This window comes from Microcaecilia unicolor, chromosome 1, assembly GCF_901765095.1.
Source record: "Microcaecilia unicolor chromosome 1, aMicUni1.1, whole genome shotgun sequence".
Taxonomy (NCBI): Eukaryota; Metazoa; Chordata; class Amphibia; order Gymnophiona; family Siphonopidae; genus Microcaecilia; species Microcaecilia unicolor.
The window spans coordinates 124,611,588-124,626,365 of NC_044031.1; the positions used below are offsets into that span (position 1 = coordinate 124,611,588).

At 44.4% G+C, this 14,778-nt stretch overlaps 1 protein-coding gene across 2 annotated transcripts in view; it reads right to left on the reverse strand.

Moving 5' to 3' along the window:
• Positions 1-14,778, reverse strand: part of ITGA8 (integrin subunit alpha 8) — a 521,482-nt gene that overhangs the window by 344,789 nt on the left and 161,915 nt on the right. For both annotated transcript variants that reach the window (XR_003941853.1, XM_030199982.1), the window contains exon 10: positions 12,686-12,742. Coding sequence is in view for 1 of the 2 variants with exons in the window: in XM_030199982.1 (XP_030055842.1) it covers positions 12,686-12,742 (57 nt within the window). In the remaining variant the exon portion in view is untranslated. The remainder of the gene's footprint in view (positions 1-12,685; positions 12,743-14,778) is intronic.

Consider the following 14,778-nt stretch of genomic DNA (forward strand, 5'->3'; position numbering starts at 1 on the left):
AACCTGACCCTATAAAATTCACTGCTACCAGAGAAACAAGAAATGAAATCCAGCATGACCAGTGCAAGAATGACAGCTCACTCCCTTGAGTGATGGGGCAGAGTGAAAGCCAAAAGGAAATTCAGTTCCTGAAAACCCATCTCGATTATGAGTGCCAAAATTGGAACTCAGATGTACGACCACTGTACATCTGGAAATTTGGCACAAGTGTTGAGAGAGTTTGACAACTACAGGATAGCAAAATGAGATGGACAGGAAACTGGAAAGTGTATAGCAAGGGGACGACCATCCTGTCTGAACAAGAGCACCAGCACATTTGTGAGGCTGGTATGACACTGAACAAGGAAGCAAAAAAGTGCTAGATGGATGGAAGCCAGTAAACTAATAAAAGAACTAACACAGGACGGTTTCGATCAAGACATGCCAAAACTATTCTTATCCAATTGTATGCCCACCACCAAAAATGCAAATGCAGCAGTAAAAGGTTCTTTCAATGACACCATTAACAAAATTCCTAACCATGATGTCATACTACTCAATAGCTACATTAATGCATTAACTGACAAGAAAGCAAGAGAAATTAATGAAAACTGAGAACATTTAACAACTTGTGCATTGATAATACATATTTTATCCATAAAAATACTCACAAGAAGGCATGGCAGTCACCAGATGGGAACAACAGTGACAAAGTGCTCATTTTCAAAGCACATAAACTTACAAAGTTCCATGGTGACACATGTAACTTTGTAGGTCTATGTACTTTGAAAATGAGACTCCAAATCAATTACATTAGTGTGAACAAGCAGTGCAGAACATTCAGAGACACTGAAGAAAGCACAAACCATTACATGGTGAGACTATCATTGAAGCTCTATCTAAAGAGAGAGAAAGAGAGGAAAAGGAAGACCTGCATGTTCATATGAAAGGGCGAAAATGAAGGACCATGCCAGTGTTGAACAGTTCAGTCTTAAACTGAGTGACAAATTCTTTATTTTACAACATGCAACTGATGTTGAAGAATAATGGATGTTATTTAAGCAAGTAGTTAATGAATTTACAGAGGAGACCATTGGGCATAGAAGGGAGAGACAGAGGGAATGCTGGATACTGGATAGAACATGGCAGCTGAGAGACAAAAGAAAAACTGCCAAAATGCAATGGGAGCCACCAAAAACATCACATGGATGGGAAACAGCTGCAGCCAAATAACAATTACTGGCTCAGCAAGCTAAGAGGAATTGCCAAAAAGCCTGGTTGGAGAGAAAGGGAGAAAACAGCTAACCAAAATGATATAGAGATTCTGTATCAAAGTTGTAAAGAATGGACAGGCAAGAAGTAACTCCAACATTCCAATCAAAGATAAAAATGAAAATATTTTGCTAACAAAAAAACAAGTTGCATATTGGGTAGAGCACTTCAGGGAAACACTGAATGAGCCAAACCCAGCTACAATATTTAATTTTAAAGCTTTCACTCCCTTCGAAAGCTAATCAAAAAATGTATTAAGCTAGTCCAATAAAAAAGGTATCATCTTATTTTCTTTTCTCTGTTTTGATTTATTTCTTTTTATTAACTCCCAAAGATGAATCAAGGGTAAAACACGAGGAAATCATGGAAGAAGTTGATATGGCAATAAAAGCATTGAAAAGAAACAAGGCCACCAGACCAGATTCCAGTGGAACTGCTGAAGTATGATGGTATTGGGTTGGTAAAAAGACTAGCAAGACTATTGAATGCATATAAGCACACAGAATACATCCCAGAAGAATGGAAGTGAGGTGTGATTGTCAAGATAACAAACAGGGTGACGGCGAAGTGTGGCAACTAGAGAGGCATTACTCTTCTATTGGTCCCCAGCAAGGGGACTGTGCTGCTTAAGGAGTTGCAACTTCCTGTTGATGTGATCCTGTGAGATGAGCAAACAGCTTTTCACAGAAGGGCGATCAGGCAATGAGCAAAGTTTTACACTGTGGAACATCAGTGAAGTTTCAAAAGCCACTGTCAATAAATGTTACTATGTATTTGACAGCATGCACAGGAAATCAATCTGGAGCACTTCAAAAAAATCAACAAATTCAAGAACATTTATCTGAACCCTAGTTACTGTGTAAAAACAGATATGGACACCCTAGAGTTTTTCATTTTTGTCACTGGTGTATGACAAGGCTGTGTACTCTTGCCACTGTTGTTTCTTCTGGGTAGTAACTTTGTTATGCAGAACATATTGAACAGGCCACATAATCAGAACTGACTCAAAGACATTGCTAGTGATATAGCACCGCTAGAAGAAAACATAAGAGAGCCTGCAGGAACAGACCACCAGCTCTGGAGAAGTCTGCTGGGAAGACTGGCCTGAGAATCAGTGATGAAAATATCAAGGTCATGCAAGTTGGTGGTCAAGCCTGTGCATGAATAACCATTAACCAACAATCTGTCTAAGATGTGGAAAACTTCACTTATCTTAACAGCAATGACCCTTACTCTAGAAGCATCCCCGCATCTAAATGATAGCATTTAAACATCTGAAGAGGCCCAAACATATAAATGCCATTTCAGAACAGGGGCCATTCAAACATGGAGAAACAAAGTACATCTAGATAGCAAGGGGGTGTGATGAGAGTGGAAAGAGTGAGTGGTCTGGGCAGGACAACAATACAGACATGCATTCCCTATTTCACGTAGGGAATGTGTGTCTGCACTGTGAAGCTTGGATGTTGGAATTTACATCTGCTCAAAGGCATGTCTCAATGCCTGCTGTAGGGGCAGATGTAAATTCTGACATGTTTGGTTTTCATGTGCTAGCCCCCTTGCCCCAACCTGATCACATCCCCCACCCCTGATGTCAGCTTTCCCAACCCTCTTGACATCACACCCAAGATTCCACAATTTGTCAGAGCCTATTGCAAACAGTATGGGAATTCCACAATCCCTACTTGGATGTTTGAATTCCACTCTATATGTCCTTTCTAAAATCTGTCTCATTTCATCCAATGATGGTAGTATTAAGAGGGATGTCAATTATAGGCTTGGTAAGGCGGCATCAGTATTTCAGCAGATGCATTGAATATAGGTAACAACAACAATCAACACTATGATAAAAATTAAATCCTATAAAGCTATGCTAACTGTAATTATGCCTGTTAAACATGGAATTATAAAATTATCCCTTTATAGAAAGTTATTTCTCATGCAAAAAAGGGCTTTTATATAATTACCCCAGGAATTATGCAAGTGAAAGTAAGAAAAGTGGCAACAAGAACTTCAGAATTGTCATACTGAGTCAGACAAACGTCCATGAAGCACAGTATCTATTCTCAACAATGGTCAATCCAGGTCACAAATACCAAGCAGGACCCTAAAAAGCAGTAAGGTTCCATTCTGCTTAACCTGAGGGATACGTGCTGGGTTTCCTCACATGTAGGTATGTTCTGCAGCAGAGCATGGGCAAAGACATGATTATATAAATGCTTCATAAATTACAGGTATATACATACACTTTATGAGGGTAATTTTATAACAGGGTGCCTAAATTAATAGGGCAGGAAGGCATTTATTTCTTGCCTACTTTTTAAACACTAGGAAACAAACAATTTATAAAATTTCACACATTACTCTAAATAGTTTTAAAAAGAAAGCAAAAGGAAAAAAGCATTTGCTCAGAACATCGCACTGACCACATCATAGGACAACAGACTCCCTATAATCACTGCACATAGAAAAACATCTTACCAAAAAAATTCAGTGGCTGTCCACAAATATAAATTAATGGAACAAAAACAGTTCTGTTTTTTTTAACTTCTCTTAATCCATGTGAAACTTGTTCCAACCATTGAAGCATGTTCTATGCAATAAAGTGCACAGAGTTATGGCGATATACAAATCCAGGAGCATTAAGACCACTTAAGGGACAAGTGACTTTATTTATTGGACATCCCATAGGTGGTCTTAATGCTTCTGGCTTTGCGTATCACCCTAACTCTGTTCACTTTATTACTTGGAACAAGTTAGAATAAACTTCACATGGATTAAGATAAGAAAAATACTGTTTCTGTTCAATTGCTTTATATTTGTGGATAGCCACTGATAATTATTTGTACGGCTTTTATCCATGAGCAATGATTATAGGGAGTCTGTTGTCCTATAATGTGAATGGTCAGTGCAGAAATATGAACACATGTTTTTTTACCTTTTGCTATATGTAAAAATATTTAGAGAAATTGTTTATTTTTCCTAGTCTTCATCTCTCTCTCTCTCTCCATATATATATATACACACACACACACACATACATACATAGACATAAATTGTATTTAGGCTTTGGAATTTGAATTATTTTCCTTGAACATTTCTAAAGACACTTTACTGAGCTATGGTAAAAGCTGCAGTTATCATGGCATAAAACAGGACTTTACACGCAGTAGCTGCAAATTTAGGGGTCCTTTTACAAAGTGACGGTAAACCCAACGCGGATTTACCGCATGCTAATCTGGAGCTACAGCCGGCCCAACGCATGTAGTTCCAGCCCTGGCGAGCGTCATTTCCGCACTAGGAAAAATTGGCCTGTATTTTTTAGTGCAGCGGTAATCGGGCACTGCCACACGCTACCTGGTTACTGCCAGATTATTGCGGGAGCCCTTACTGCTACCTCAATGGGTGGTGTTAATTGCTCTCCCTCACTGGCCATATAGTGAGAGCAATCTTACTGCATGGCCATGGTTATTTTCAGCATTTTTTTTACCTGCTGTGGTAAAAAGGGCCATAGCAAGTGGCAAAAACAGCCCCCACCGCTAGCACAGGGCCATTATTAGATTGTAAGCTCTCTATTAGATTGTAAGCTCTTTGAGCAGGGACTGTCTTTCTTCTATGTTTGTGCAGCGTTGCGTATGCCTTGTAGCGCTATAGAAATGCTAAATAGTAGTAGTAGTAGTAGTAATTTTTACCGCTGTTTACTAAAAGGACCCCTTAATGCAGCACCTATTGGGGGCATTTCCACTACTATGTAAAATGAGTTTATCTTGTTGGGCAGACTGGATGGACCGTACAGGTCTTTATCTGCTGTCATTTACTATGTTATGTGCTATGTTATTTTTGAATGCAGGTCATGTGTTAACATTCAGATTAATGCACAGTACCTGCTCCTGGTTAACATTGAAGTACTTAATGTCTCCTATTTAGGAGGCAATAAGTGGTCCTGCATTAACTCCACATTAATCAGCACATGGTAAGTGCAGTACATTAACTACCAAATGCCTTCCATGCCCACTCTCCACCTATGCCATGCCCCTTGACACAAAAAGCACTTAACGCATGGTTTAACATGCAGTAACTGCTAAATTACCACAAAGCCCATTAAAGGCCCTTTTACTACACAATGGTAAAGTTTGCAGTTACCATAGTTTAATGTGAAATGTTACCATGTAGTAGCTGCAAATGTAACATGACAACTATTGGAGGTGTTCCCAGGATTTGCTGTTAAAGGTGCTGCGTTGATTTTGCAGCAACTGCAGAGTACTGTGCTTGGAGTTAGCGCAGAAGCACTTAGAACCTCCTATTTAGGAGGAAGTAAACGGTCCTGTGCTAACTGAAAAAGTGCCAAATACTGCACTGTATTTGCAGTGCACTAGTCAGAAAATGTCTTCCATGTCCATTCTCCGCCCATGACACACCCCCTAACTCAAAAAGGACTTAATGCGCCACTTATGGCATGGTAATTGCAAAAATACTGCAAAGCCCTTAGTAAAAGGGCTCCTGGAGCAGAGGAAGGCTAAAAGGTTGATCTGTTAGTAGTTGTTGAACCAGATCTGAATACCAAGGCTTTCTGGGCCAATCTGGTGCCTCAAGGATCACTCTTCCTGGGTGAAGCAGGATTCTGTGAAGTACTCTGCCGATCACAGGTCAGGGTGGGAGCACAGAAAGCAAGTCTGTCTCCGGCTATGAAAGATGCAACGCATCCAGGCATTCCAAACTACTTTTTTTCTGCTGAAGCACTGAACTTTCACATTGTGCCTGGAAGCCATGAGATCCAGAACAGGAGTCCCCCATTTCTTTGTGATTAAGGCAAAGACTTAGTTAGATAGTTCCCACTCTCCTGGGTCCAGTGAGTTCCTGCTGAAATAGTCTGCTGGGACATTTAATGCTCCTCCAATTTGGGCTGCTGAAATCGATGGAATGTGCTTCTCCTCCCATTGAAACAGCAGGCAAGCTTCACAAGACAGCAAAGTGTCCTCTGTTTGTTTATGAACGCTATGCTAGTACACTGTTCAAGAGGATTCTGACTGGACTGTCTTGGACTTTTGAGTGAAACAATGTCAGGGCCCAATGAATCGTTCTGAATTCCAGACAGCTGATAGGCCATAAAGGTTCCATCTTGGACCTAATATCACGGGCACTTTGGTAGAGGCAGCAAGCTCCCCACTCATTCAGGCTGAGATCCGTTGTGACTACAATGCAGGATGGAGTAGTTAGGAAGGTCCCTTTGTGAAGGTTGCTCAACTGCTACTACTACTACTACTACTTAGCATTTCTATAGCGCTGCCAGGGTTACGCAGCGCTGTACAAGTTTAAACATGGGGAAGGACAGTCCCTGCTCAAGAGAGCTTACAATCTAAAGGTAAAAACTATGTAGTCAGTGTAGGTATCAGGAATGGGAAGGTGGTTAGGCACCAAAAGCAAGGGAGAAGAGATGGGCCTTGAGTAAGGACTTGAAAATGGGCAGGGAGGGCGCATGGCGTATGGGCTCAGGAAGTCTGTTCCAGGCATAAGGTGATGCGAGGCAGAAGGGGCGGAGTCTGGAGTTAGCGGTGGTGGAGAAGGGTACAGAAAGGAGTGATTTGTCCTGGGAGCGGAGGTTACGGGTGGGAACATATGGGGAGAGGAGGGTAGAGAGGTAATGGGGGGCTGCAGATTGAGTGCACTTGAAGGTCAATAGGAGAAGCTTGAACTGTATATGGTAGCGGATCGGGAGCCAGTGAAGCGACTTGAGGAGAGGGGTGATATGAGAGTATTGGTTCACACGGTAGATAAGACGTGCGGCGGAATTTTGGACAGATTGAAGGGGGGATAGGTGGCTAAGCGGGAGGCCAGCGAGGAGAAGGTTGCAATAGTCAAGACGAGAGGTAACGAGCGAGTGGACGAGGGTTTGGGTGGTCTGTTCAGAGAGGAATGGGCGAATTTTGCTAATATTATAGAGGAAGAAGCGACAGGTCTTAGCTGTCTGCTGGATATTGGCAGAGAAGGAGAGGGAGGAGTCAAAAATGACTCCGAGATTGTGGGCTGAAGAGACGGGGAGGATGAGGGTGTTGTCAACAGAGACAGAAAATGGGGGAAGAGGAGAAGAGGGTTTGGGTGGAAAGACAAGGAGCCCAGTCTTTGCCATGTTCAGTTTCAGATGCCGGTTGGACATCCAGGCAGCGATGTCTGAAAGGCAGGCCGAAACTTTGACCTGGGTTTCAACTGTGATGTCGGGAGTGGAGAGGTAAAGCTGGATATCATCAGCATAGAGATGGTACTGGAAACCATGTGATGAGATCAACGAGCCCAGGGAAGAGGTGTATATCGAGAAAAGAAGCGGTCCAAGGACAGATCCTTGAGGAACCCCAACAGAGAGCGGGACGGGGGTGGAAGAAGAGCCATTAGAAAATACTCTGAAGGTGCGTTGGGAAAGATACGAGGAGAACCAGGAGAGGACGGAGCCCTGGAACCCAAATGAGGACAGTGTGTCAAGAAGTAAATTATGATTGACGGTGTCAAAGGCGGCAGATAGGTCGAGGAGGATGAGGATGGAATAGTGACCTTTGGATTTGGCAAGGAACAGGTCATTGCAGACTTTAGAGAGTGCTGTTTCTGTTGAGTGTAGTGGGCGAAAGCCGGATTGAAGCGGGTCGAGGATGGCCTGAGAGGAGAGGAAGTCAAGGCAGCGGCTGTGGACAGCACGTTCAAGTAATTTGGAGAGGAAGGGTAGAAGAGAGATGGGGCGATAGTTGGAGGGACAGGTGGGGTCAAGTGATGGTTTTTTGAGAAGTGGTGTGACTACAGCGTGCTTGAAGGTGTCAGGCACAGTGGCAGTGGAGAGAGAGAGGTTGAGGATGTGACAGATTGAGGGGTTAACTGTAGGAGAGATGTTGGAAGCAGATTGGTGGGAATGGGATCAGAGGAACAGGTGGTGCACTTAGAGGAAGAAAAAAGGCGAGCAGGCGAGCAGCCACTAAGACATGCTGAGTCTCACCTGAGGAGGCCAGAGGAGCCGAATGTTGTAATCCTGAGACACTGGAGACCAATGGGCCAATAGTGATTAAAGAGGATGCATGTGGGCCCATGCCCAAGTAACAACTTTCAGGGTGGCAGCCATTGAGCCCAAGATCTGAACATAATCCCAGGCTCACAGATTTGGGATTTGCAATAAGAGACAAATCTGTGTTTGGATCTTCTCCCTCCTGGGATCTGGAAGAAAAACTTTCACTTGTAGGGTATCAAAGGGTCCAAAGCACTCAGCATCTGAGAAAGCACAAGATGAATTTTGATCAAGTTAATGACTCAACCCAGGATCTGAAAAAGTGCAATTATTCAAGAAGTAATCTGATTACTTGCTTGACAGGAGGAAGCCCTGATCAACCAACTATCCAGATGCGGATGAACTCTGATTACCTCTCAATGAAGGAAGGCTGCTACAACTACCATAACCTTGGAAAAGGATCTGAGGGCTATGGATAGCCCAAAGGGCATCATCTGGAATGGGAAGTGATGGTCCAAGGCTGCAAAACATAAGAAGTGCTGATGAAGGGGCCAAATGGGAATGTGAAAGTAGACCTCCTTGAGATCCAAGGAAATGAAAAGCTCTCCTAGATGACCTGCTGCTATGACAGAACACAAGGTATCCATTTGAAAATGCTTGACTTGAAGAGATCTGTTGACTAGCTTGAGATCCAGAGCTGGATGAAAGGAACCATCTTTCTTTGGAACCATGAAATAGATGGAATACCAGTCCTTACCTTGCTTGAGAGAAGGAACCAGGATCACCACTCCCAAATTTCTCAGGTTTTTTTAATGTGGAAAGAACTGCTCTTCTTTTGTGTAATGCCTTGCAGGAGGATACCAAGAAAAAATCTGTGATTGGAGAGGAAAACTCTAAATTGTAACCATCTCTGATTAGTTCTAAAATCTACTGATCTGAGGTAATCTTGGTTCACTCTTCTAAAATGTTGACCAGATACCCTCCTATTACATCCTGAGAAGAGTGGGCCAGGACACCATCATTGTGATGGGCAAGAAGCATCAGAAGTCCTAGAGAATTGGGTAGAGTTCCTCTGTTGGTATCTAGGCCTTTAAAAGGAAGGAGCCCTTCCCAGTATGTACCTCTTCACATTTTTAAGGAGGGAGTGTGATTGGTTCAATCTAAAAGATTTGGGGTTTTCTTCTGGTAAACGCTGAGTCTTTGAGTCACCCAAGTCTTTAGCTTCTCCAAATCTTCTCCAAAGAGAAGCTTACCACAAAAAGAAAGTTTGGTAAGTCGTTACTTGGAGGTAGCATCTGCTACCCAATGTTGAAGCACCAAACATCTAGCTGTTACAGCTAAAGCCATCTGTTAGGCTGAAACATGCAGAAGGTCTTACAGGGAATCTGCCAGATAAGCCAGACCAGTCTCAATAAATGGCAATTAGAAAGAGATATTATTGGGATTTATTAACCGCCTTTATGAAGAGATTCACCCAAGGCAGAATTGTCTGTGTCAGCTAGGGAGTCAGACTTTTGCTGAACCTAGCTAAGGCACACTCTGGCCACAGATGAGCTACAAATAGCTGCTTGAAGGGATAAGGTAGCAACTTCAAAGGAAAGCTTAAGAGAGGATTCCAATTTCCTACCCTGAATATCCTTGAGAGCAATGTCACCTTTAATTGGAAGTGTCTTCTTAGTGACTTCAGCTACTAAGGCATCCACTTTAGGCAGCTGCAATTTTTCCATTTATCTAATCTAATCTAAAATGAAACGTTTAACCCATGTATTCCCTACAAAGGTCCAAAGCAAGATATCCTATATCCTCAAGAGATATAGGATATAAGCGAAATATAGCCCTAGCCACTCTCAGACTATAATCAGGAGTGGACCATTGCACTTTAATGACTTCCTGTATAGTCTCATGAACAAGAAAAGATTAGGAGCTTTTTAGTATTTGCCATCATCGGGTTAGAAGAAGCAGATGGCTGAGAAACAGGGATGAAATAATAGGGACCTCAAAGGTTTTAGTGATGAAGTCAGATAACCCCTGCTAATGAGCTATTCTGATGGCTGTGGGATCATCATCCTCATTCACAGGAAGTTTCCCTTCTTCTAAAGACTCTAGAGCTACAGGTTAAAAAGAAGTGACAGAATAATCCCCCTCAGACCATGGTAGGGAGGAGACTCAGAGTTTATTTCTGCCCATGGCCGCTGAGAGACAGAACTAGGCCCAGGGCAGGGCCATCACTGCAATCACGCCCCTCCCACTGCCGCCTTACACCTGCCTTCACCGCCCCCCCCCCCCCACTTGGGTGCTGCCATCCCCACCCTATTCAGGCCACCACCATCCACCGCCACCCCCCAACTTGGGCCTCCCTGCCTCTTCCTCAGTCTGTAACTCTCCTGCTCCTGTGTGCCGGGACCCAGGTTATTGTGTTAACGCAATCACCCAGGTCCTGACACACAGGAGCAGGAGACAGACCAAGGAAGCAGAATTTTCTGCCTGCCTCCAGAAGCCTTGCCGGCGTTGAGCCCCCCTTGGAGGCTGGGCCCAGGAAATCTTGCCCCCTCTGCCCCCCTCTTGATGGCCCAGTTTCTGCCAGGCTATCCACATCTCTCTTTTCAGCTGCTGTCTGTAAGTAAATTCTGAGGCTTAGTTGCTGTTTGAGCAAATAAGCCTGGAGGAGCAATAAAATGAATTCAGGAGAAAAGGGCTGCTGAGAATCATAGGCAGAATAAGTAGTATAGGCTGTAGACAGGCTTACCGTTGAGGAGTAGGGGAGCTGAGATCCAGGATCTGAAAATACTGCGTGGGAATCTGAGTGTGCCACCATTAATTCTGGAGAACAGGATGACCCTGGAGCTGACAAACAAGCAGAATAGTGCCCCGAAGCTGCTCTCTGCACTGCACAGTAGGAACAGTGCTTAAGTGCTTCTGCTGCCATAGTAATTAAAAAAAAATGAGACTGCAGCTCAGCCACTAAAGGCAGCCTTACTGCTCTGAAGAAATTTTGGCAATCGTTTCTCTGGAAGATTGTATCCTAGCAGACACTAGAGAAAACCAGTGATAATCCCCTCTTAAGCAGCAGGCAGTTGCAGCACAGATAAAATCTGTTCTTTGCTTCTCTAATGACTTTTTTCTGTGAGGAAGAAGAAAGAAGCAGTAGTAGGAGGGAAGAGGGAGGAGGGGCTTGGCACTACCAGATGTACCCCAAATTAAGCATTTCTAGCAGCCTAAACACCTTCAGTGTCAACTGAACCAGGCGACCCAGAACAGGAACTAAACCACAAATGAGACCAGGAACTGCTGGGAAACTGTCTACCACCTGCTGGAGATAGAGGAATACTGACTGGCTTAGCTGATAACCATCCTATATGACAAGAGTTCAGCTTCTTGCTGGTAGACGAACATAACCCACAATTTACAGACTTATCTGCTGTTGATGACAGGGAAGTTATATTGTCATGGGAGCAATGTCATTCAAGAATGAGTGATATTTTAGAAAGAGTATGCACTCTTTGCAAACAGTACCCACTCTTTCAGAAGAGTGTGCTCTCTTTCCCAATAGTGCATGCACATGCATCTTCATGCACATGTGCAGTATTAGGAAAGAGTGCATGCTCTTCAGAAGTAGCATGTATTCTTTGCAAAAAGTGCATACTATCAATGGTACATGGAAAAACATAAAGGAATCAATATGCAAAACAATTTAAGCAGGCAGGAGAAGCTTCTGCCTGCTTAAATCACTTGAGGCTGCCTACCCACCCATATTCAGCAGCATTTAACCAGCAGTATCATTGAATATTGGTACTAACTGGCCATTTGAGAACAGGGCTACATAGGGGAATTATGGGGATAGATTCAATGACCTGCTGGCAGTTATGTGGGTGCTGGCAATATTCATTGCTGGTGCCCACATAGCTAAGCGGACATATAGGGCCGCACAAAAAGCAACTATGCCCGCTTAGCTTTGCAGGTGTTTACACTGAATAACGATCAGCACCCATATAACTTCCAGGTAGTGACCTGAAACATTCCAATCACCCCTCCCCTCCCTTCCACCCCCCTGAAAGTGCAATAGACCCACCTTTCTGATCCCCATCCCCCCTGGAACAGCAACTGTCCCCCCCCAAGGATCCCTCTACCCTGTAGCCCCCCCCCCCCCCCCGACTTACCCTCTCGATTCCTGGTAGGCTAGTGGGAGAAAGGGCAGAGGTTATGCCCACTCACTCCTGGCCATCACAACATTACCTTCAAAATGGCTGCCTCAACCTCTAGCAACATAGGGTAGGTTGTTTCAAACAAATACACATCCTTAGCGCCTATGTGACTTTATAAAATAGGTGCCTGCTTGTCTAGACCTAGGTAATCTGTTATAAAATTATGCTGTACAATAGTAGAAGCTATGGATCCCTCATCTTTTTGTAGATCTAGCAATACAGTTAACCAATAATGCATTTTTAACCTTACCTGTTCACCAGTAAAATTCTGAATAAAGGTTAAATCCGTAGAATTAAGGATAGACACCTGATGACAGAAACACAAGTATACAGTTATTCTGCTGAAAGAAAAGACAATGAACAGTTGGGCAATGTTTGTATTGTTGAATTCAAAGTAATGTGACTTGTTATACTTCCATGCATACAATATAGTTGGACAATTATTGTTCCTAAGTCATAGAACAGGCTACTGGAAAATATCCTTGATGCTCCTGTATATATATATATATATATATGTGTGTTATATATATATATATAACACACACCACATTTCTACTTTTCATATCAATCGTGCCTGTGTTTATATGCTCTGTAAATAGAACTATAATATAAATTATTAAATAAAATGTTGAAAATTTATACATTATTCTCGGGGTTTCATTACTTAAAGTGCTATCAGTTTTGCACTTACTGTATTTTAACAGCACAAATGTACATGTAGTACGTGCAAAGCCTGCACAGTAAATGCAAAGGATATACCTTGCATCTGCCCTGCATTTACCACACAAGAAAAACAATTAATGCATAGGCACCAAGGCCCTCATGATCCAAAGCCCCACGCTGTTCCAAACAGCGCTCTAAAAATAGCGCTGGAACAGCACAGGGCTTTTCTGCATCGATGATCAGAGATAATGCATGCAAATTTAAGCAGCGCAATTATCTCTGATCAAGGGGTAGAAGTGCGGGAGAATTGTACCTGAGCATGCGCTCAGCACAATTCTCCTGCACTTGTTTGACAGGTCTGTGCTGTCAAAAGCCCAAACCTGTCAAACACAGGGGCTGGAGGTCCATGGGACCACCAAGCCCTGACTAACCCTGCCCCGAGCAAGGCAAAACGGGGGCTGGAGGTCCGGCAGACCTCCAGTCCCCCCGACGATCTCAACCCCCCAAGTTCAGGGAGGGCTGGAGATCCGGTGGGTCTCCAGCCCCACAAACCCCCCAGAAAATATCAAGTGGCCGCCGCCAGCCAAACCCTCTCCCACCCTGCCACCCAGCGAGCGACGGGGGTGGGGGCTGGAGGTCCACCCCAACCCCCCCCCCCCCCGCATTGTTGTACCAATCCCTGGTGGTCCAGCATGAGTAGGAGTAGTGACAACCCCCCTCCCGGCCCCCCTACCCTCTCCCACCCTCCCACCCTGCGAGCAAAGCCACCCCAACTTCCCCCCCCCCAGCGTTATCATACGAATCCCTGGTGGTCCAGCGTGAGTCGAAGTAGTGACAACCCCCCTCCCGGCCCCCCCTACCTTTAGTTGGAGGAGGGACGCAGCCTGCCTCCCTCCTCTTCCAGTGGACGACACCGCAAAATGGCAGTGCCCAGCCCTGCCCATTGCATCCTGGGATATGCTGGGTGGGGCTACAAACCATGTAAGGGAATCGGGCCCAGGAGTGAAGGAGAAACGCGAAGACTGGAAGAGGCATCAGCTGTGCTGTTCTTCTTGCCCGTGCAGCACCTTCACAGAGAGGTGAGAGGCGCTGCGCGGGCCCAGTAGGAAGGAGGGGGGGCCCGGTGGAGGGGGGGGAGCGAGGCGACGATCTCAGCGGGGCGGCGCACGGGGGCGGAGAAAGGCGGAGGCAGAGCTGGGAAACAGAGGAAGGGAGGGGTGCCGGGGCAGCATTACAAGTTTCTAAAATGTGGGCTTAAAAGTTTTTTATTTTTATTTTGAAGCAGGGGGGAAGCGGGGAGCAGTGGCAAACTTGGGTGAAGTGGGGCGGGGGCAAGGACGTCCATGAAGGACGCTCCTGATGAGCACCTTTGCCCCCTCCCGAAACACACGTGTTTGTGTTTTGGGGTTTTTTTTGGGTAGTGTTGACATTTGTGACATGCGCAGAGCAGCCAGCATGCTTGGCTGCTCTGTGCATGCTTTAGGGGACGATTACGGATGGGGATTACACAGGTTTGATGCATTGTACTTTACAGTACCGCACCGAACTTGTGAGACTTGTTTTTTTGGTGCATTCTTCGTTTTTTAAAATTCGTTAGGGACTAATGTTTTAGATTTTTTAACGTTTGGTTGATGCATCTGGGCCTAAGTAATCTGTAAGACTATATATTTATTTATTTAC